Genomic DNA, 22,500 nt, shown 5'->3' on the forward strand with positions numbered 1-22,500 from the left:
CCTCTGTATGTTTTATCTTTGTGATGTACATTATTTATTTACATTTTATGTTTTATCTTTATGGGATATATTGTATGTTTGCATTATATATGTTGTATCTTTAAATTGTATATGTGGTATCTTTAGATGATATGAATAATAATTTTGTGTGTGTGTGTGTGTGTGTGGTTGCCTGAATGTGTAAAATGAAGGCATCTGATAAGAGAAATATCAAAACCTTACCTGTTACTGATGGTATTAGATGCAAGCTGATTGGTCAGAATTAAAACATGTGACATTGTTTTTTCCAGCTGATGAAGCAGAGCTGATGCTTGAGGGCAGAAGTGGTGGAAGCTGTCAGAGAGAAACCATGGAAACCATCTCTGGACTCACTATGGGACCTGAGGACACGTCTTTGGACCTGAAAGAGACCAGGAAGAGAAGATGTGGTAGGTGCCCTTTTTAAAGAATTTAAAATAAATAAACCAGTAAAACAAATATTTCTATCTACATCTCAAGATTTAAATTTAGCAAACGTTTGTAGCCTAAAAGACCAACCTGATGACCACATAGACAGATTTATTGCAGGAAGCTGAGAGGAAATGGAAGAGATCAGACTGTCCTGATGATCTCTCTCACTACCTTCACCTCCGTTGTGTCAACAGCCAAATCTGCCTTCTTCCGACCAAAATAAACTCCTCCGCCTCCAACCACAGGAAACTGTTTTCCATCTTCCCTTCCCTCCTCACCCCTCCCCCCCTTCCTTCCTCCATCAAAGCTGATGACTTTCTAACCGTCTTTACCCAAAAGGTGAAGGACATCAGCTCCTCTTTTACCCCTGCCGCCATTCTCCCTCCCCCTATCCCCACCTCTGTTTTTACCCACTTTATCCCTCTCTCCTCTGATGTCAACAGAATAGTTACGTCTAACCACAACGCCACATGCCCCCTTGACTCTATCCCCCCCTCACTCCTCCAGGTCGTCTCGAGTGACGTCCTGCCATTCCTCACCACCTTCATCAACTCCTCCCTCACTTCAGGCCTTATTCCAGCCTTTCCCTGAAAACAGCCTTTCCCTGTATGCCTTTTAAGAAAAGACGTGACAGCATGGAAACAGAGAATTACAGAGTTTAGTTTGGACTAGTTAGGGAAAGGAGCTATAACAGATAATACAATAGACTGTGAGGATAACACACACCCAGGAATTATAATCATCTCTTCAGACATTTCCTGAAGGTTAATGCGCCAAAAAAATAAACAAAAATATGATTGTTCACAAGTCCCAAATCTCGAGTTTTGGGACTTGTCTTTTGAGGACGATTTAGAACACACTTAAGCAGAACAAGTACTGTCTTTTGCATACTTGTTATTAGACGAGTCTCAAGGCGAGTCTCAAGTCACTGTGTGGGCAAATTAACTGCGACTTGACTCCAAGTCTCTAACTCAAGTCCCCATCTCTGGTAAACGCTTGTGTATGAACTGTATCTATGTTCATGTATGTATCTGTCTTTATGTATGTAAGTATTTATGTTTATGTGTATATCTATGTTCGTGTGTGTGTGTGTGTGTATGTTTATGTCTGCATGTATAGTATGTATGTGTGTATTCTTATGTATGTATGTTTGTATGTATGTATATAAGTATGTTACTGTGTGTGTTTGTGTGTATATATGTTTCTGCATGTATCTAAGTATGTATGTGTGTATTTGTGTGTGTATGTTTTACTGCAGGGGTCCCCAACATTTGTAATGTCCTGCCAATAATAAAAAAAAGCATTGTGTGCCAATCGTTTTTTTAAATGCATATATATATAAAGGCTGCTCATTTAACTGAAGTGATATCAAGGGGACTTATGAAATTCAAAAAAATACATTAAGTTTATAATTACTATGAACATATCTAAAATGATCCCAGAATACATATCCTTATATTTTCTGTGCGAGCCGTTGTTAATGACCCTGGTGACAAGCAGGCCACATGTTGCCCCCCCCCCCCCCCCCCCCCCCCCTCTGTATGATTACCTTTGTATTACTGTATGTATTACTTTATGCAGTGGCGAACCGTGAGCACTACAGCTGGGCCTTCAGTAGTCCGACCGGCTCCGGTTCTTACATTTTTCATGTTTTAAAACAAATAAACACAAAGTCTCTGCATCTGAAGGAGGCGATGCGTGAACGGGAAGCAGACCGTGGTGCTTTTTAATCACACACTTCGACCCCGTTTGTTGCAACTTATGAAAATATAATCATGTGGGGAAAAAGACTTACAAACATGGACCAAAACGGCTCCATAATACGCACAAAAATCCAACAGAAACTAAAATTAACTTTAAAAAAAATTAACTAAACAGCATGAGGGTCAAAATTGCTGTTTTACGCATGCCTCTGTGCGTCTGGCACGCGTGTGCCAGACGCACTATCTATCTAAAACACACACCATGCTTGCAAACTGAACCACTGTAGGGGGGTCTGGGGGCACACTTATGATTATTATCATTATATTGTTGCTGTACGGAGTCAAATACGACGAAGAGCCAGCGCTGTCCGCTCTGTCAGCGCTGAAATATGAATGAATGACAGCGTGTCGCTGAGAGAGAGAGAGAGAGAGAGAGAGAGAGAGAGAGAGAGAGAGAGAGAGAGAGAGAGAGAGAACCTGGTGCTGATCGCGCTAGCCACAACGTCGCTCTCGTCCGCCATTTAACTGTCTCTCAACGGCTCTCACCACTCTGCCCCTGTTCGGACTTCACGAAGGCCTACGATCTTTTGTTTTTGTCCCGCCCACTCAAAATCAAACCGTGATTGGTCAATTTTCCCATCACTCTCCAAACCAAAACACATGGCTTGGCCTTCCCCGAGATTCGTGAAGTCCTAACCAATCAATGAGCTAGCTAACCGGGCTACGATAGAGACGGACGATTCTGATTGGATAACACGTTTCAGGACAGTAACCCTTTCATTGCTGATGTGAACTTGACAGTAAACTTAACTTTAGAACATAGATGAGAGAAAATGTATTAAATGTATTGTATTAAATTAAATTAAATCGTTTAAAAAAAAATATATATACACATATTATTTAATACTCATATTTTTTGGTTTACAATTTGTAAGGCCTTCTCTGAAGGCCTAGAAGGCCCTGAAGGTTCCCCTCTGACTTTATGACTGTATGTGTTACTGTATTACTGTATGTATTGCTGTATGTGTGCCTATATTTTAATAATGAGGGAATAATAACATGTATGCTAAAGACCAGGACTTGTTGTGCTTAAGTGTGTTCTAAACTCAACACAAGAGCCACAGTACCAGTCATCACTTACTGAGGTGTTCTCAGTAGAGGTCTTCAGGTGTTTCTTCAAGACGAGGAGGGATTCTGCAGACCGTAGAGAGACTGTCTGGACTGTGAATGATAGCCATGCAGTATGAATATATCTCTGTGTACATTAATCTGTGTGTGTGTGTGTGTGTGTGTGTGTGTGTGTGTGTGTGTGTGTGTGTGTGTGTGTGTGTGTGTGTGTGTCCTACTCTTTAACAGCCCTGAAGTCGTGCAGCATTGTCATTCTGATCTTCGGACTGCTGAGTATTCTCCTAATCTCCCTGCGCTTCAGTGAGTCTAAATCATATCTTCCTGAATATGATGGACAAGAGATCAGAATAGTGGACTTTGTAGGACAGGCTATAACGGCATTAAAGGTTATGTAATACCAAACTTGACAAAATGATTAGGATGGCATACAAGAAATGGCTGATTGCAAGAAATTTAGAAGCTGATTTTAACTAACCCTCATATATTAAACCTGCATTTATTAAATATATTAAACCTGCATATATTAAATATATTAAACCTGCATATATTAAAAAAAAAAAAGCTGATCCACATGCCTAGTCCTGGGGTTATGCACGGGGTGTCACGTGGGCCCATTACTCATGTCTTACTCTGTATGCGCACTACTAGCATCTACATAGCGTCTTTTTCTGTGTTTGCTTTCATTAGTTTCAATTGGAGCTGGTTAGCGGTTTTGCATCCTCCTCCACAAGCACCACCCCCGACTCGTTAATCTCTGAGCGGGAGTGTCTTCCCAAACCTGGGAAATCTTTGTAGATACTGCTGTGTTATTCAATCATTTAGGAAAAGGCAGGTGAGAAAACTGGGTCAGAATCTTCTGGGTCGCCCTCTAGTGGACAGGTATTAGGAGAGTGTGAAGGGAGTATTTGATGGTGCATCTCTGGATACGTGTTGGAAACGTTCACTCATCTCATCCTGGTTTCTTCTGGTTCAGTGAGGCCTACGGAGGAGGAGGAGAACCCCAGCATCACAGAGTTCAACTCCTCTACCCTGCGATTGCCCGTGGGCCAAGTGGCCCACTTCACCTGCAATGCCAGCGGCACGCCGGAGCCCACCGTCGAGTGGCTTCACAACGGCAGGCCCCTGGAGAGGAACGGCACAGACAACCAATCGGAGGCCTGGGTGGAGAGGGGGTTCCTCTTCGTCAGAGGGGTGAGGTATGGCGTGAACATGGTCTGCTGCAGGGCAAGCAACAGCGCTGGCACGGCCAATCACACCGCTGAGCTGCTTGTCTTTGGTAAGATCTGGATCCAAGAAGAGATGTTTGTTGTTGATGTATTCATAACGTTGTTGTTGAGGTGTGTATATATATATATATATTCATAAATGTATGCGTATATATGTGTATATATATACACATATGCAAATTATATATATATATATATATAAATATATACATGTGTGTGTGTCTGTGTGTGTGTCTATATGAGGAGCTCTTTTCCAAAACGCGATAAACGCCAAATCACTATATTTCCTTGTCAAAAATGTACAGCAAGATGCAGTTAGTTTCCAAACCGCAACAAGCGCCAAACCTATTTTTTGCCTTCACCTTGTGGGATCTTGGGGAGCAGAGAGTGGCCCCGAGTGTGGAGGTCTTGTGGACCCCCCAGGGCAGCGGGACCACCTCGTGTGTGAGGCCGAAAGGGTTCACCTTGTCGGACTAGGGGGAGCAGAGAGTGGCCCCGAGTGTGGAGGTCTTTATTCCATGCATTTGGATTTATTTGATTTATATTAATTTATAGAATGAGATGAGTCCCTGATATCGTATGTTGCATGTTCTCTTGTTTAAAAAAAGAATACATAAACCATAAATGGATTAATAGCGTTTTGAATTTTCTTTTATGGATTAATAGCGTTTTGAAAAAAATAACAACTTTGAATTTATAATCAACAATATTGTTTGATTTAAAAGTCATTGTTCAACATATTCAGACTGAGTGAACAAACCATTTTAACAGGATGAATTGAATATTAACAAAATATGTGGGTCTAGGTAAAAAATGTCATTTTCCTGAAAGATATTCAAATGGATTCATAGCGTTTTGGAAAAGAGCTCATGTATATATGAGTATTTTTCTTTATAGTCACTTGTGTCATCCCCTGCTTTACCCAAAACGTAGTGGAACCAAAACCGTGATATGAACCGAACTGTGAATTCTGTGAACCGTTTCCCTTGTTTTGTTGATGTCATGACGTGAAAGAGGTGTTTTTAAGTCCATTGATGTTAAGCTTCTAGCGGAAGCAGACAACCAGCCATGTATGTTGTCCAATTGAACCTAGCCTCAAACCACAGACCCATTCTCAATAACAAAACAAACTATAACTCAGACGTGCAAACTTAATGGACAAGTGGAAGGATCGTGAAATAGGACAGGAATCTGAACTACAAATCCTACAATTACTGAATAAATTGTACTTGCACTGCCATTAGACACTTATGTAAGTATATTAGTATGTTTGTTTATGCATGTGTACATATGTTAATGTATGTGTACATATTTAAACGTATGTTTACGTATGTGTACGTATATTTTTGTATGTGTACATATTTATACGTATGTTTACTTATGTGTACGTATGTTTATGTATGTGAACATATTTATACGTATGTTTACTTATGTGTACGCATGTTTATGTATCTTTACATATTTATACTTATTTTTAAGTATAAAATCTGGGTCTGAATCTTATTGGTCGCCCTCTGGTGGACAGGTATTAGGAGAGAGTGAAGGGAGTGTCTGATGGTGCATCTCTAGATACGTGTTGTAAACGTTCACTCCTCTCCCCCTGGTTTCTTCTGGTTCAGTGATGCCAGTGATGACCAGCATCATAGATTTACACTCCTCTACCCTGCGATTGCCCGTGGGCCAAACGGCCCGCTTCACCTGCGATGCCGGCGGCACGCCGGAGCCCACCGTCGAGTGGCTCCACAACGGCAGGCCCCTGGAGAGGGACGGCACAGACGACCAATCAGAGGCCTGGGTGGAGAGGGGGTTCCTCTTCGTCAGAGGGGTGAGGTATGGCGTGAACACGGTCTGCTGCGTGGCGAGCAACAGCGCTGGCACGGCCAATCACACCGCTGAGCTGCTTGTCTTTGGTAAGATCTGGATCCAAGGAGAGATGTTTGTTGTTGATGTATTCATAACGTTGTTGTTGAGGTGTGTATATATATTTAAGCAATAGATCACGACAGGCTGTGTCGTTCATTATACCACAGAGAAGGGGGTCGCCGTCCCTCCGCTGCGCGTCGGGACGGACAACACCCCTTAACTGTGGTATAATGACCGTATACCACTGACTGAAGTGATCTATTGCTTTTATAAAACGGTTACGTAAGTATGGTGAAATGAAAGTCATAGACACCCTCAATTTTGAAAAAGCTAGAAAGTCGGAAAAGCATTTTTTTAACAAATACAAAAAAGTAGTCCCTCCTGGCTGCCGGCAAAGTGTACGGCGGTTGCTATGCAACACACTGTAGCGTCCTTCAGAGAGAAGGCTAGAGACGGTAGCTCGGTTCGCCGGCAATTTAGCCTACTGTCGAGTTCACTCAGCGTGTGCCTATTGCTTTACAACATTTCCACCCCCTCCAGCAATCAACATGTTTTTTAGGCTTCAGTGAACTACGCTATCGCTTTTATATATAAATAAACAACAGTTCAAGTTAGGTGCGGAGTGATACTGAAATCTGTAAACTGAACGGGCGTCATAGCTGTGTGTATACGCTCAATATACAACAGTTGGGAACCAATTAGATCGCTTGATTTAAGCCACCCGTTTTATAAATATATATATATATATATATATTCATAAATGTATGTGTATATATATATATATATACACACACGTATACAAAATTATATATATATATATATATATATATATATATATATATATATATATATTCATTTACCATTAACCATGCTGCTATCCACCAATGAGGCTGTTAACTATACATGTTCTACTGTTATGCTGCCTATGTAATGAATTACACAACCAAGCAATGAGAAAGGCTTGTAATTTAGACTTTAGACACATTGACTTACCTGTTGATAAGGAAGCAGGCAACTTCAGAGACCTTTTGAAAAATCGTAATCCTTCATTAGCTCTTTAAACCTGGGAAGAGCTAATACATTTCTTAAAATGCTACAGTGTCCCTTTAAGAGAAAAAAAAGCAATTAATCGTGATTAATCACAGCAAATTGTGCGATCAATTGACAACACTAAGATATACGTGTGTGTGTGTGTGTGTGTGTGTGTGTGTGTACACACCTACCAGTTCTCTGGTCCAACAGTTAAGGGCTGATTATGGTCCCACGTTCACGCAACGCAACGACCACACAGACGCTTCGACGCAGTCGTGAACCTTTATGGTTCTGCGTCGGGTTTTAGTGAGCGGACCAATCACAGCCCTTGCTGCTGCATCGCCTCGACGGAAGGTGGCATTTTTTGGGAGGCGCACGTCAGGCCCTTGTGGTGGACGCAAGGAGGGTCCGCAAGGACGTAACTGTGTGTTCACACCAAACGCAACGGCGCGACACGATTCCATACAAAGTCAACGTAGAGACGCGAGTCGTCGAAATTTGTCTCGGCAAAAACCTACGGCAAGATTTAATTGACGGCGCGACATTTTGCCCTGTCACGGGCGAGCACGTTCATGAGGATTTGCAGCCCGAAATTTATTGCTATGCTAACGTTAATGCTAACGTCAGCACTAACGTCAGTGCTAATGCTAAAGTCATTGCTAACGCTAAATTCAACACTAACGATAACGTCAGCACTAAGGCTAATGTCAGTGCTAATGCTAATGTCAGTGCTAACGTAAACGGTAACGTCAGTGCCAACGCTTACGTCAATGCAAGTGTCAGCGCTAATGCTAACGTCAATGCTAACTGCAGCGCTAATGCTAACATCAACGCTAACTGCAGTGCTAATGTCAACACTAACTGCAGCACTAATGCTAACGTCAATGCTAACGCTAATGTCAATGCTAACTTAATTGCTAACGCTAACGTCAGTGCTAACGCTAACTTCAACGGTAACGTCAGCGCTAACACTTACATCAGCGCTAATGATAAAGTCAGCGCTAATGCTAACGTCAATGCTAACTTCAGCACTAACGTCAACGCTAACTGCAGCACTAATGCTAACGTCAGCGCTAATGCTAACGTAAACACTAATGCTAATGTCAACGCAAACTGCAGTGCTAATATCAATGCTAACTTCAGCGCTAACGTCAACGCTAAATGCAGTGCTAAAGTCAATGCTAACTTCAATACTAACGTCAACGCTAACTGCAGCACTAATGCTAACGTCAATGCTAATGCTAACTCATCGAGAACACTTCCGGGTTTTACGACAGTACTCGCGTACTTGGAATTGGAACAGTGCTTGGGCTACCACTGATGACATTTCACAAGAACGCAAGTACACAGGAGAACGCCAATTGAGAAACGGCTAACAAAGACCACACTACCCTCCACCACCTGACTTTAACCAGACTCCTCCAGAGTGCTGTGATGTCCACTGATTGCTCAACGAGCAACAGCTGAGTCAGAAGGCTAGAGCGAGACCAACTGAAAACGAATCCGGAATGAAACTAAAACTGTGAATCTGAAAAAAGTATGAATGATATCGAAATTCTGTTCCAATATTATTGAAGATACAAATGTGTAGATTTGTTTAATTGTTTGAACGATGGTAAACGGTAATAATGGTCATTTTGACCAAGTTGTGACGTCTTAAGTGGTTGAAGAGGATGAAGCATGAATCAGCATTTTTTTAATTTTCCAATGCAAACGAATGGGGGGATTTGGGTTGAATAACCTGGAATATCTCGGGAATTATGAATAATATCATGTCTTGTTCTCCCGTCAGATGCCTGTGAACTCACACTGGACCCAAACACAGCCTACAGATACCTCACTCTGTCTGAGGACAACAGAAAGGTGACGGCGGTCGGAGAGGACCAGTCGTATCCGGATCACCCAGAGAGATTTGACTACTATCACCAGGTGTTGTGTAGAGAGGCTCTGACTGGCCGCTGTTACTGGGAGGTAGAGAGGAAAGGAGAGGTTGTTATAGGAGTGACATACAGAGGAATCACAAGGAGAGGAGGGGATGGTGACAGCTGGCTTGGAGGGAACAACAAGTCCTGGAGTCTTCTTTGTCATGATGGTGGTTACTCTGCCTGGTACAACGGTAGACAGACAGACATACGTCTCCCCCCCGCTGGCTCTACCAGAGTAGGAGTGTATCTGGACCGGCCTGCTGGCACTCTGTCCTTCTACAGAGTGTCCCGAGGTGTAGGAGGGTCCTCAGACACACTGACACACATCCACACCTTCAGGTCCACCTTCACCCAGGAGGACCTCCTCCCTGGGTTTGGGGTAGGGGAGTGGGAGGGATCAGTGTCTCTGTGTCGGTTGTAGAAAAAAAAAAGGGCGGCGGGGCGGCAGGCGCACACACACACACACACACACACACACACACACACACACACACACACACACACACACACACACACACACACACACACAAAGTTGTTTTCGTCCGGGGCCGGAGCTTTGGAGGCCTGTGTAGCAGTCTCTGTGGCAGTTATAGTCTCTCTCTCTCTCTCTCCGCCTCCTCCCCCCCCATCTCCCTCTCCCCCTCCCCCCCCCCGTCTCCCTCTCCCCCTCCTTTTTATGGGGCTTCCTAAAAGTTGATGCTGGTAAACCATGAAAGGAAGAGACTTTTAAGATCTTCCATAGGGTTACCTGAGCAGGTTTTATTAAGATTTCATTTTTAATTTGAAATGTATATTAAATACCTATTGATGGTAAATCACATGTTTTTTTTATGCTACAATATTTGTCCATTTTCAGACGTTAACATATTTTATTCTCCAGGGCTCTGATCATCACTTTTGTCCTAATCCTAACAAGGATGATTTAGATGAGATTAGATTCATTAGGATCCCGATTAGCAACACACCAGAGAGAGAGCTAGTCTTCCTGGGTCCCAAACATCAAATATAGACAACAGACAATCACTTGTTTGACCTTATGTCAAACTAAAATAAAAATAGACAAACAAAAAAGTTTAAAAAGATATGAAGGCTACAAAAAGAAATGACAACATTAAAAATGTATATACATTATGGACCACATGATTTTTTTGCAGACTTTTTAAAGTTGTATTTGCTATTTTTGCTAGAACGTATGTTTTTTTGGTCGTTCATTCCATAATGAAATAGTTGTGTAAATGATGGTATTTTTCAGTAGATTGGACCTCGGTCTGGGTAAAGCTAGCTGTCCTTTACTTGCTCCTCTAGTGCTATGACCGTGTCTGTCAGACACACTGACTAGACCTTCAGCAAAGAAGGCGGGTCTTTTGCAGTTTAAGACTGACCTTAGGAACAACAAGAGGTTAAGAGAGATTGTTTGTTTTACTGTGAGCCATGAAAGGCTAGTATGCATTACTTCAGTGTTAGTGTGAATAGAGCAGCTGGGTGCCAAAGGAACCTGATTTAAAGCAGATTTTATATTTCATTCATAATAACCAGGAGGTCTGTGTTGTAAATGACTTTAAACTGAGTATTGATTCCTGGTGTTCTGTTGGGAACCAAACGGCAGCAGAACATGTTCAGTTATTAAAGATACGTGCACACCTGTTTATGATTAGTAAAGTCTGCAGCTTCTATTGTTTCAGTCCTTGTGTTTATTGTGTACATGTAAGGGACTATTTTTCTGTTGCATTTGTTAATGAAGCATAATTTTAATAAACAACTCAGTGGATCAACTGAATGTTCTCGTGTGTTCAGCCCATCATCATTCTCCTTTTATTACTAAATAATGTTACATAAGTGCCTTAAGAATAATAATTTGTTAATCAGAAATTATAAATAAAACAACAAATGTTGTTCTGATATTATTCTGGACCTCCTCCCTGGGTTTTGGTTAGGGGGGGGGGGGGGGGGGGGGGGGGTGCCTCAGTGTCTCTGTGTCCGTTGTAGAAAGAAACCACAGACAGACGGCCGGACACACGGATTGGGATCACTTCCGAGTGGTCGCAGTGATCGCAATCCCAGTGTGTGCAGTGTATCATGCGTTGCTATGGTGCATCAGGTGCATGCTGGGAGGTGTAGTTCTTATTGTCTCTCAGGTGCATGCTGGGAGGTGTAGTTCTTCCTGTCTCTCAGGTGCATGATGGGAGGTGTAGTTCTTAGTGTCTCTCAGGTGCATGCTGGGAGGTGTAGTTCTTAGTGTCTCTCAGGTGCATGCTGGGAGGTGTAGTTCTTAGTGTCTCTCAGGTGCATGCTGGGAGGTGTAGTTCTTAGTGTCTCTCAGGTGCATGCTGGGAGGTGGCAGTGAGTTGAAGTAGGGGTGCTGTAGCCCCCCCAGGGCGGAGACCCGGTCGCGGGGGGGGGGGGCGTCCTGCAACGACCATGCAGGACGAGGTAATAACGACCCCCACAACCAAACCAGGAGAGGATAATGTTACAACCAAGGCAAATAAAATATTAACCGTAGACTCTGATATACCTACGACTACAAATCAGTCAATCCTTTCTGAAGTAATGAACAAAATCAGAAACAGTAATTTTTCAACAATGAGAACACTCAGACAGATCAAACATGAGCCCATTAAAACAGTCGTTTTGTGCTAAAACCACAACTACTGCTGTAGCGGCCGTACAAGACGGCAAAGTCAAACAATTGGTCTGAACGGGTTGAACACAAACAGATCCCAGCAGAAGACTGTCAGACGTGTACTAGAAGTGGTCGGGACGCGTTCTAGGTAACAAACACTAGATAACGTTGGGATCTCTGTACTGAAGGAACAACGCAGCGGCTGCTGGAGCAGGAAGGAAGCCCAACGCCAGCAGCAAACTAAATGACTGTTGGGTTGTGGCGGCGTGTTCAGCCCAGTGTCTGCTCTCCACAGGGCCCCGTGACTACAGCACATATCTCCGTAGAAGTAACGGTGACCACGCCACGCCCTGTTGTCTGAGGTCACGTCGGGGGACGGACACAACGCCGTCCAATGAGGTCGCTGAATCATCAGCCCCTAAAGAGACTCGTCTCCGTGTGGAACGGGGAGGACAACGTTTCCACAACAGTGGAGAAGGTACAGAGGCGGACGGCGTTGGGCGGGTGGAGGAGGAGTTATGCAACGTCATTTGGAATATCACCACAGACTGTATTGACGGGACGGGAACATGGCTCAGCGCCAGCCATAAAAGGTAGTGTGATGGAAACATCGACATATCCGAATTGTTGTTTGATGAGTTTGTCTGTTCTTGTGTAACTTGTAGTGTCCTCAGTTTCAACCCTGATTGTCCCGCCCATTTCCTCCCAGCTGTCTATTGATCCTTGTGCTTTGGGTGAGAACGTCACAAAGACAGGCGTCTGGAATTTGCATTTGTTTGTCGTGAACCCCGACCGTTGTATTCCTAGGTGTTGGGACAGAAGGGTCGTAAGGAGAAGAATTTGTCTTTTGGTCTTCTCCTCTCTTCTTTGATGAACCTTTTGTGTGGGGAGGGTCTGAAACTGTATAAGAAACCATGTCAACCTGTATTCAGGACTCACTCTGCTAGAGAGGAGTCTAATGTATGCATGCATTAAAACCTAGGACATTTTGCTTTCCAATGTATTGTGTGCTTTACTGCAGTGGGAATCTCACCTGGCCCAGACGCAATCTCTGTTAAAGGGGAATGGCCACGACAGTAGTCAGCTTAAAGAGGGTCATGTGTTTAATGTGCTACTCGCATATAATGAGTGTTTATTCCAGAGCCAGGATGAAGTGGTGGCAGATCAGTCAAAGTCCTTCTAGGCAAGTCCTCTCACTCGCGGCCATCTTGGCCACGCCTTTTGGGCAGCTATTTGGTCTCAACAAGACCAGGGCCCTGTCTAATGAATAGGGAGAGAGCTGGATCTCCATTTTCCGAGATCTAAGGGGCATAAAAAACACATGTTTGAAATCACGATGAAAAACAGACTAAAGTCGCTGAAAGGGTTTGGTGGCTTTGTATTAAATTAACGTTTTAAAAGCCCTTTTTCTTACAGGTAATCTTGGACTGCGCATGCGCAATGCTTCACGACACAGTTTTCATTTACGGCATAACGACACCGGCACTGCACTGACAGCAAGTCAGCTTTAAAAGTTAGCTTTTGCTGCCGAGCCAACAAGATAACAGGTAGTCCAAGTTTTCCAGTCGATGCTGCTTGTGCCGCTTCCAGCTGCTGGTTCTTCCCTCCTGATTGAAAATAATAAGTGTCGCAAAAAGCGTGACCGCGTAGGACCTGCAAAATGATTGGAGCAACGGCACCGGAAGAGGCGGGACACGTGCAAACAACGGCCATCTTGGCGTTACGGAGTTTCCCCGTGCATTTCAATGGGTGATTTGTTCAGTGGTGCGTCTCCTCCTTCTATAGCGTCTCTGGATCAGTTGTGGTCGTGCGGTGACGAGACTCTCAGATCCACACTCCCTACAGTTTGGAAAGGGAGGCGGTGCGAGGCTGCCAGCAGTGACCCACGTTGTGCTGATCCCTCATAAAGGAGGACGACCACACCAGCTTAGGAGACGCTGACAAAGGTAGGAGGGAAAGAGCGGCCCGGAGCCAGAGATACAAACGGAGCGGAGAGGACCACCCAGGGGAGCAGCCCGTAAACACAAGGCTAGGAACCAGGGAGCAGGAGGGGGTGAAGCTCTCTCCCCAATGATCGGGCTGGTGAAGAACGCAGACTGGATGAACTGCGTTTATTATAATCAACAGAGGTTCATTGATTACACGGACGACGCTTTATCTGCACTAGGGGAGCAGCTGCGTGCCACAAGACAAATGACTTTGGCAAAACAGGCAAGCCCTGTGATTGGTTACTGGCGGAACAAGGAGGAGTCTGTGCTCTTATAGGAGAAATGTGCTGAACCTTATTAAATAATTCATTATATTATTATTTAAGTATAATAATATTATATTATTATATAAGTATAATAATATAATAATTATATAATAATATTTATTTTATTATAATTATATTAATAAAGTTACAAATTAAAAACGTTCCCACACACGCTTTGATTCACAGCCAGTCAACGCCTGCCCTCTGGTGGGAAAAACGAGAACTGCACGCAGCATATATTTTGTGGTCAGGAACGAGTTGAACTTCGCTTAATCTCTAAAAATGAAAATATATAACTACACATTACAGGCCACAATACAAGACGAACACCGCTGTTTTTAAAGTTTTGATTTTTTTCATACAATAAGTTATAAATTAAAAAATATTCCCACACACGCCAATATTCAGTCGGTCAACGCCTGCCCTCTGGTGGACAAAACGAGAACTGCGCGCAGTATATATTTTCTGTGGCCAGGAAGGCGAATTCATACGAGTTGAACTTCGGTTAAGCTCTAAAAAACATGAAACTGTATTAAAACACGTCGTGTGTAGAAAACGGGAGTAGAGCAACGTTAGACTCGTCTGCAAATTAAAACATAAGCTCCAACTCAATACTTGCGTTTAAAGTTGCTGGTCGGACTGTAGACAATGACCCGCCCACGGAGGAGGAAGTCTAGATCCGGATATCCGGTATCGGCTCCACCGGTGGGCGGGATATATCGTCCCCATGGTTACCGTAGCTCCTTATCACGCCGCAGGTCACCCAGATCGGTGTTCAAAGAAACGCAATTCATGTAATAAAATAAACCTAACAGCGTCACGCTTGTTGTTAAGATTGTGATTATATTTTAGATTTAATCTATCTATTTTAGATCTGTTTTTAGATAACTGTCGTCCAGTTTCACTATTAAACGACGATTATAAATGACTAACCTACGTTTACACTGACACATTAAAACGGTTCAAAGGAGCAACAGGTCTGTACGTAACAATATGAGGCTAGTGACCTTCTGGAGCACAGCCGTCCGCTAGAGGACAAAGGGGTCGTTTTATCCCCTGACTCCTACAAGGCGTTTGATACGTCACAACATCAGCTCCTGTTTAAAGTCGTGCATATGTACGGATCTGGACCTCGATTCTGTAACATAACAGAATCATTTTACAACGGCAGCACTAGTTCAGGAGCACCCCCCCCCCCCCCCCTCGCTTCACCGTCAATAGAGGGCTTCAACAAGGACGCAACGTCTCCCCGTTCCTCTTTGTTTAGGCAGAAGAAATGTTGGCCGTTCTTATTCTAAACTCTGATGTTGTCAAGCTGAATGTTTTCGATGAACAGATCATTATGAGCCAACTGGCCGATGACACCACCGTCTTCTTAAAAGGTTTAGAACGAATCCCTAAAGCCCCTAAGTATAAATGTATAGAAAGTACTAAATTAAAACATTTCATCCATTACGTTTACATGTGATACTTTGAAACATCAGAATTTGTTCTTTATTATTTGTAATTCAATGCGTGTGTGTGTGTGTGTGTGTAATGTCAAATGGGAACAGACTGAATAATATATGTTTTATATGAACACTGTCTAATAAAGGTGTAATGTAAAATGGGAACAGACTGAATAATATATGTTTTATATGAACACTGTCTAATAAAGGTGTAATGTAAAATGGGAACAGACTGAACAGCGACATCTAGTGGCGAGGAACGGGACCGCACGCAAAGCGCGATTAAAACGGGGAGTTTAAAACGCACACACGTTCTGTTTGTACGAATAAAACGCATGATCATACTATATGTTGTAATAATCTGAGGTGTATTGATCAACAGAAGACACAGGTGGAGTTAAAGGTGTTGATTTAATGGCTTGTTTTACCACCCCGGTAACACAGGGCGTCCGTCCCCCAAAAGAGTCCCCGACTTTAGTTCCGCAGTCGAGCAGCAAAACTGTACCTGTTGTAACTAACAATCAACTAATGTCTGTCTGTCTGTCTAATTATATACTAATTATAAAGAGTATTTACTATAACTTTATAAGACTAATTATAAAGAGTATTTACTATAACTTTATAAGACTAATTATAAAGGGTATTTACTATAACTTTATAAGACTAATTATAAAGAGTATTTACTATAACTTTATAAGACTAATTATAAGGAGTATTTACTATAACTTTATAAGACTAATTATAAAGAGTATTTACTATAACTTTATAAGACTAATTATAAAGAGTATTTACTATAACTTTATAAGACTAATTATAAAGAGTATTTACTATAACTTTATAAGACTAATTATAAAGAGTATTTACTATAACTTTATAAGACTAATTATGTAGAGTATTTGCTATAACTTTATAAGACTAATTATAAAGAGTATTTACTATAACTTTATAAGACTAATTATAAAGGGTATTTACTATAACTTTATAAGACTAATTATAAAGAGTATTTACTATAACTTTATAAGACTAATTATAAAGAGTATTTACTATAACTTTATAAGACTAATTATAAAGAGTATTTACTATAACTTTATAAGACTAATTATGTAGAGTATTTGCTATAACTTTATAAGACTAATTATAAAGAGTAATGAAGCTTTAATAGAAGAGTTCTCAACAGCTTTATTATTTATTATTTGTTCCTATAACTATATCAGCCTCATTATAACAGGAAATTATGTTACGATGTCTAGCAATTATGTTATGTTAATTACACGTTAGTAGAACCACACACACACACACACACACACACACACACACACACACACACACACACACACACACACACACACACACACACACACACACACACACACACACACACACACACACGTGTCCGTGGGGGCGGGGCCAGGAGAGGACGCGTTGTTGAGGAAACTAAACTTAAGCCGTTTCTCAATACCAAGTACGCGGACTACGTTCTCGCGGACTTGGAAGTACGTACTTGGCAAGTCCGGACTTTCAAGTACAGACTTCCGAGAACGCGAGTACGCACCTGCAATTGGAACAGCAGCGGACTCGATGATGCATTCTGGGATATTTAACGGTCCCAAGTCCACACGAGTCTCCTCCGATGCATCCTCGGTAGAACGGCCTCATCGAGAACGCATCGAGAACACACACGGGTTTTACAACAGTACTCGCGTACTCGAGTACTTGGAATTGGAACAGTGCTTGGGCTACCACTGATGACGTTTATCGAGAATGCAAGTACACGAGAACACACGAGAATGCGAATTGAGAAACGGCTTCTCTCTCCCCACGCTCCAAATGAGAAACTGGGAGTTAGAGGAAGACATTTTCTCCTCTTCCGTCTGAGGAGGAGCAGAAGGAGGAGGAGGAGGAGAGGGGTACATTAGATACACTCTGAGGAGGAGGAGGAGGAGGAGGAGAGGGGTACATTAGATGCACTCTGAGGAGGAGGAGGAGAGGGGTACATTAGATCCACTCTGAGGAGGAGGAGGAGGAGGAGGAGGAGGAGGAGAGGGGTACATTAGATCCACTCTGAGGAGGAGGAGGAGGAGGAGGAGGAGGAGAGGGGTACATTAGATACACTCTGAGGAGGAGGAGGAGGAGAGGGGTACATTAGATACACTCTGAGGAGGAGGAGGAGGAGAGGGGTACATTAGATACACTCTGAGGAGGAGGTCGAGCACCAGCTCACAAAAGCTATAACACACACACACACACACACACACACACACACTCTGTGTCTGAGGTTTCCAGTCAGACATGAGCAACAGATCCAGATGTGCATCACAGTCTCATGAACGCTGTCCCGCCCTGCCGTGTGCACTCGGTAACAGACAGGCCTTTGAAACGGTTCACTAGCGCTCACACGGTAAACCGCCTCAGTTCTTAGTCCAACGGCGCCCTCTGGTGGCCGAGGAGAGGAACTGCAGGCTGGGATGAGCTTTGCCGTTTCCATTACAGGAATCCATTTCTTTTTTTTTTAATTTTGACGGCCACAAATTGAACCTCAGTGAGAAACTAATTTCTTTGGTAGGATCCAGTCTCAGACTTCTAAAAAAAAAAACTAAAAGTGGCGTCATGTTTTACAACCGTTTACACTCAAAAGCCCCTCAGTATGTAGCTCAACACCACCCCCTTGTGGCGGCGGAAAGATACTGCAGGCTGGGTCGAGCGTTACATTCATTCATTTTGCACATTTTTAAAGCCACTTCAAATAGAAACTCAGCATATTATTGTGAGAAGAGGCCCGTGAAGACAGAATCAATCCTACAACAACAACTATTGCTTTGGGATCATGAAACCTGTCAGCATTCAATCAAGGCCTCCGATTGGCTAGAAGGACAGAGTAGGGCGGGGCTAAGGGAGGTTACCCGCTCTGTCATTGGGCAGCAGGCTCACCCCCCCCCCCCCCGGCCAGCTCTGCTCCATGGGGACTCTGAGGACCTAGGAGAGCACCACAGCAGAGAGAGAGAGAGAGAGAGAGAGAGAGAGAGAGAGAGGGAGAGAGAGAGAGAGAGAGAGAGGCAGAGAGAGAGAGCGAGAGAGAGAGAGAGAGAGCCTGCACCGTGTACGGCGGTTGCTATGCAACACACTGTAGCGTCCTTCAGAGAGAAGGCTAGAGACGGTAGCTCGGTTTAGCCTTCTGTGGAGTTCACTCAGCGTGTGCCTATTGCTTTACAACATTTACACCCCCTCCATCAATCAACATGTTTTTAGACTTCAGTGAACTATGCTATTGCTTTTATATATAAATAAACAACAGTTAGAGTTAGGCGCGGAGTGATACTGAACTCTGTAAACTGAACGGGCGTCATAGCTGTGTGTATACGCTCATTATACAACAGTTGGGAACCAATCAGATCGCTTGATTTAAGCCACCCGTTTTATAATATATCTTATTTTTTATCAGACTCTGTACAGAAGTCAAGTAAGTACTGTAACAAGGAACGTAATGAACGGACATGACAAAATCTGAACAGATCTGAGCCGCACCCTGGGATAGAGAGTAGGGCTGTGCTAAAAAGAAAATCAATATGGCAATATATCGTGACGTAGTCCTTGATGACGCACGCATGGATATAGATGCTACGCATCGATACAACAACAATAAAAGAGCCATTGTCTGTTACTGGGGATCCACTCAGTTGGTGGAGGGAGCACCAGGCTGCCTCACTGTCTAACTTAGCTAGAAATGCCCTCTGCATCCCAGGTACAAGTGAAGCCACAGAGAGGGAGTTCTCCACCGCTGGAGATATAGTTACAGCTCAGAGAGGTGCTCTGGAACCTGAGCACGGTCATCCACTGTTGTTTCTGCACAACAATCTGAAAACATGTGAAGCCTTAGCTGCCAGCACAAGGACACTTTGAAGTTTGTTAAAACAGTTTGATGTATTTAATGTTTTATTTTTATTTTTATAAAAGTACTGGTACGTCAGGTGGACATTCCTACAGCCAATAGAAGTGCACTTCAAGTCATGTGGAACCAGAATATTATTGTTGCATCAAAAATCTAAAAGGCATAAGAGACAACAGAAAAGGCCGTTTGAAGTTTAAACTCTAGCGCTGTACCGTGGCCGCTAGCTGCTCAGGGCCACGCCCCCAGCCTCCACCTTGACCCGCCTCTCTCCTCCTCATCAGCGTCTAAAGCTACAGACTAGGCCTGGGCGGTTTGGCCGGAAGACATAGCACGATATAACTCGATCATATTGATCGATGACGATGACTAGTGATCATTTTAATGACCTAAAAAGACTAGGAGTTACCACGCTGGGTTTAAACACTTCTGTTTTACACTTAATACGACCTTCCACTGTTCTTTATTGATAAATACTCCAATGTCGATACAACAATGAAAAATACCCAAATATTGTAAATAAGTATGGAACCGTGTTTGTGTAACAAACCCAGCAGCTAGATTCGGTGGTCCAGTCTCTTACTGTGTGTTCACACCGCACTTCGCCCCACGACACGTTTCAATGTTAAGTGAACGTAGAGATGTGTATCGGGCGAAACTTTTTGTCGCCGGGACCCGCGACAAGATTTGATTGACGGGGCGACAGTTTTCCCCAAGACGGACGGGCGCGTTCACGTGGATTTTGTCGCGCGAATGAGCGACAGATTTCGCAGAAGTTGAAATATTTCAACTTTTTCGCGGCATTTGCGTTGAAACAGCCAATCAGCGTTCACTCCCTGTGGGTAACGTGGGTGAAGTAACGTAAAACAGCCAATCAGCGTTCACTCCTTGGGTGACGTCACGTAACAGCCAATCAGTTCACTCCCTGGGTGAAGTAACGTAAAACAGCCAATCACCGTTCAACCGTTCAGTGAACCGCAGCTTGGAGGAGAAAGTGATTGTTGCCGTTTGCGACTCCCGGAGCTCTATATCTATATATAATATATAAATATCTATATCATATAATATATACGATATATATAATATCATGGCACAAAGCGGTGTGCGCCTCCGGATTATATTATTAACCCATAAACGACGGGCATTCCGACGTCTCTCCCTCTTCCACAACAGGTACAGACACACATCTCGGCCATGGTTGATGAGAATGAATTGGCATGAATGACCGTTGGCAGGCAAAACGCCCCGCGACACGTTAAGTGCACACAAATAAGCACACATTAAGCACAGCGACAGATTTCGCTGAGTCGCGCTACAACATTCGCTGAGTCGCGCGAATCGGCGAAATTTGTGTCTTTTGGTGTGAACGCACAGTTATCGATATATATTGAACATGTTTTATTTTGATATTGACCAAAATCACAATACGATAATTTATTGTATTGCCCAGGCCTACTACAGACACAGAAACGGCACGTTTGTGGAGAGCTCATTGTGGGACTGGCTCTCAGTGGCTGTAATTCTGCACCAAGGCTGAATTTCGGGAATGAGTCTTCAAATACTGCATTAGGGGCCACAAACACTGATATAAAAGCACCCATAAAGTAGCATGGGACCTTTAGTGCCCCACTTGTGCTTCACTCAAAAAGAGTAGAACAGTGTAATATGACTACATGATTAATATGACCACATGATTAATATGAGTACATGTTTAATATGACTACATGTTAATATGACTACATGTTAATATGACTACATGATTAATATGACTACATGTCTAATATGACTACATGATTAATATGACTACATGTCTAATATGACTACATGATTAATGACTACATGATTAATATGACTACATGTTTAATATGACTACATGATTAATATGACTACATGTTTAATATGACTACATGATTAATATGACTACATGATTAATGACTACATGTTTAATATGACTACATGATTAATATGACTACATGTTTAATATGACTACATGTCTAATATGACTACATGATTAATATGACTACATGTTAATATGACTACATGATTAATATGACTACATGTTGATATGACTACATGATTAATGACTACATGATTAATATGACTACATGTTAATATGACTACATGATTAATATGACTACATGTCTAATATGACTACATGTTGATATGACTACATGTTAATGACTACATGATTAATGACTACATGATTAATATGACTACATGTTAATATGACTACATGTTAATATGTGTGATGTCAAGAGAAAGCGCATTTTGGTTACAAAAAGCTGAGCTGAAAGAAGGGAAGATGCAGCGAACGGACGCGTTGTGTGTCCGTGTGTCTCTGCCCATCTACAACAGTGATACGGTACGAGTTTGTCCTCAAACGACGGACTGAACAGTATTTGTACAACTGCACTTCAACAAAATAGGCCGTGGATTATGAAATCATTTGTAACAGCCCGACAGCTCGAACCACGTCCGCCCGTCTAACAAAGGGTCACCGGTGATGTGTCGAGCTCTACCTTCACACGGGGTTCGTTTAAACCGCGAACCAGGCGGGAGAAAGTGAACCTGGTCGTGAAGGGGACGCTACAAAGTACAGAGTAGTGCGACGGGAGTCGGCGAGAGAAACACACATTCCCTTCAACTGCTCTCTAGTCTGAACCCAACATGAATTAAACAAACCCGACACGACCAGCGGGGGACGTTAGGGGGAACCAAACACATAACCAACACGGAGCGTTCAGAGCGGAGGGCGGACTGGTTCAGACCGCGGTGGGAACCAGCAGAGGTCCGCTGGGAGCTCACCCCCGACTCGCTCGTCCGTCATCACTGGGTCGCGGCGTCGGCCGCCTGGAATGCACGGACTCGATTGGCTGAGGGGCATCACGTGGGAGGGCTTAACGCGCATGCCGATTGGTCGGTGCGTTTCCCGACCGTCACCGTAAAGACGGGAGAAGCTGCGGGC

The 22,500-nt window shown here is 43.2% G+C and overlaps 1 protein-coding gene across 2 annotated transcripts in view; it reads left to right on the forward strand.

Annotated features, from left to right (window-relative positions):
• The window catches only part of LOC311372797 (uncharacterized protein), a 15,931-nt gene extending 6,173 nt beyond the window's left edge, over positions 1-9,758 (forward strand). Inside the window, exons 1-5 of one of the 2 annotated variants that reach the window (XM_084489753.1) lie at positions 296-428; positions 3,510-3,581; positions 4,255-4,557; positions 6,127-6,417; positions 9,195-9,758. In XM_084489753.1, coding sequence (XP_084345879.1) covers positions 308-428; positions 3,510-3,581; positions 4,255-4,557; positions 6,127-6,417; positions 9,195-9,748 — 1,341 coding nt within the window. In that variant the 5' untranslated portion in view covers positions 296-307 and the 3' untranslated portion in view covers positions 9,749-9,758. Of the gene's footprint in view, positions 1-295; positions 429-3,509; positions 3,582-4,254; positions 4,558-6,126; positions 6,418-9,194 lie in introns of those variants that run through there. The other variant, XM_084489754.1, reaches the window with a different exon arrangement.
• Positions 9,759-22,500: the final 12,742 nt, after the last annotated feature.

Source organism: Micromesistius poutassou (genome assembly GCF_964030765.1).
Source record: "Micromesistius poutassou genome assembly, contig: SCAFFOLD_2282, whole genome shotgun sequence".
Taxonomy (NCBI): domain Eukaryota; kingdom Metazoa; phylum Chordata; class Actinopteri; order Gadiformes; family Gadidae; genus Micromesistius; species Micromesistius poutassou.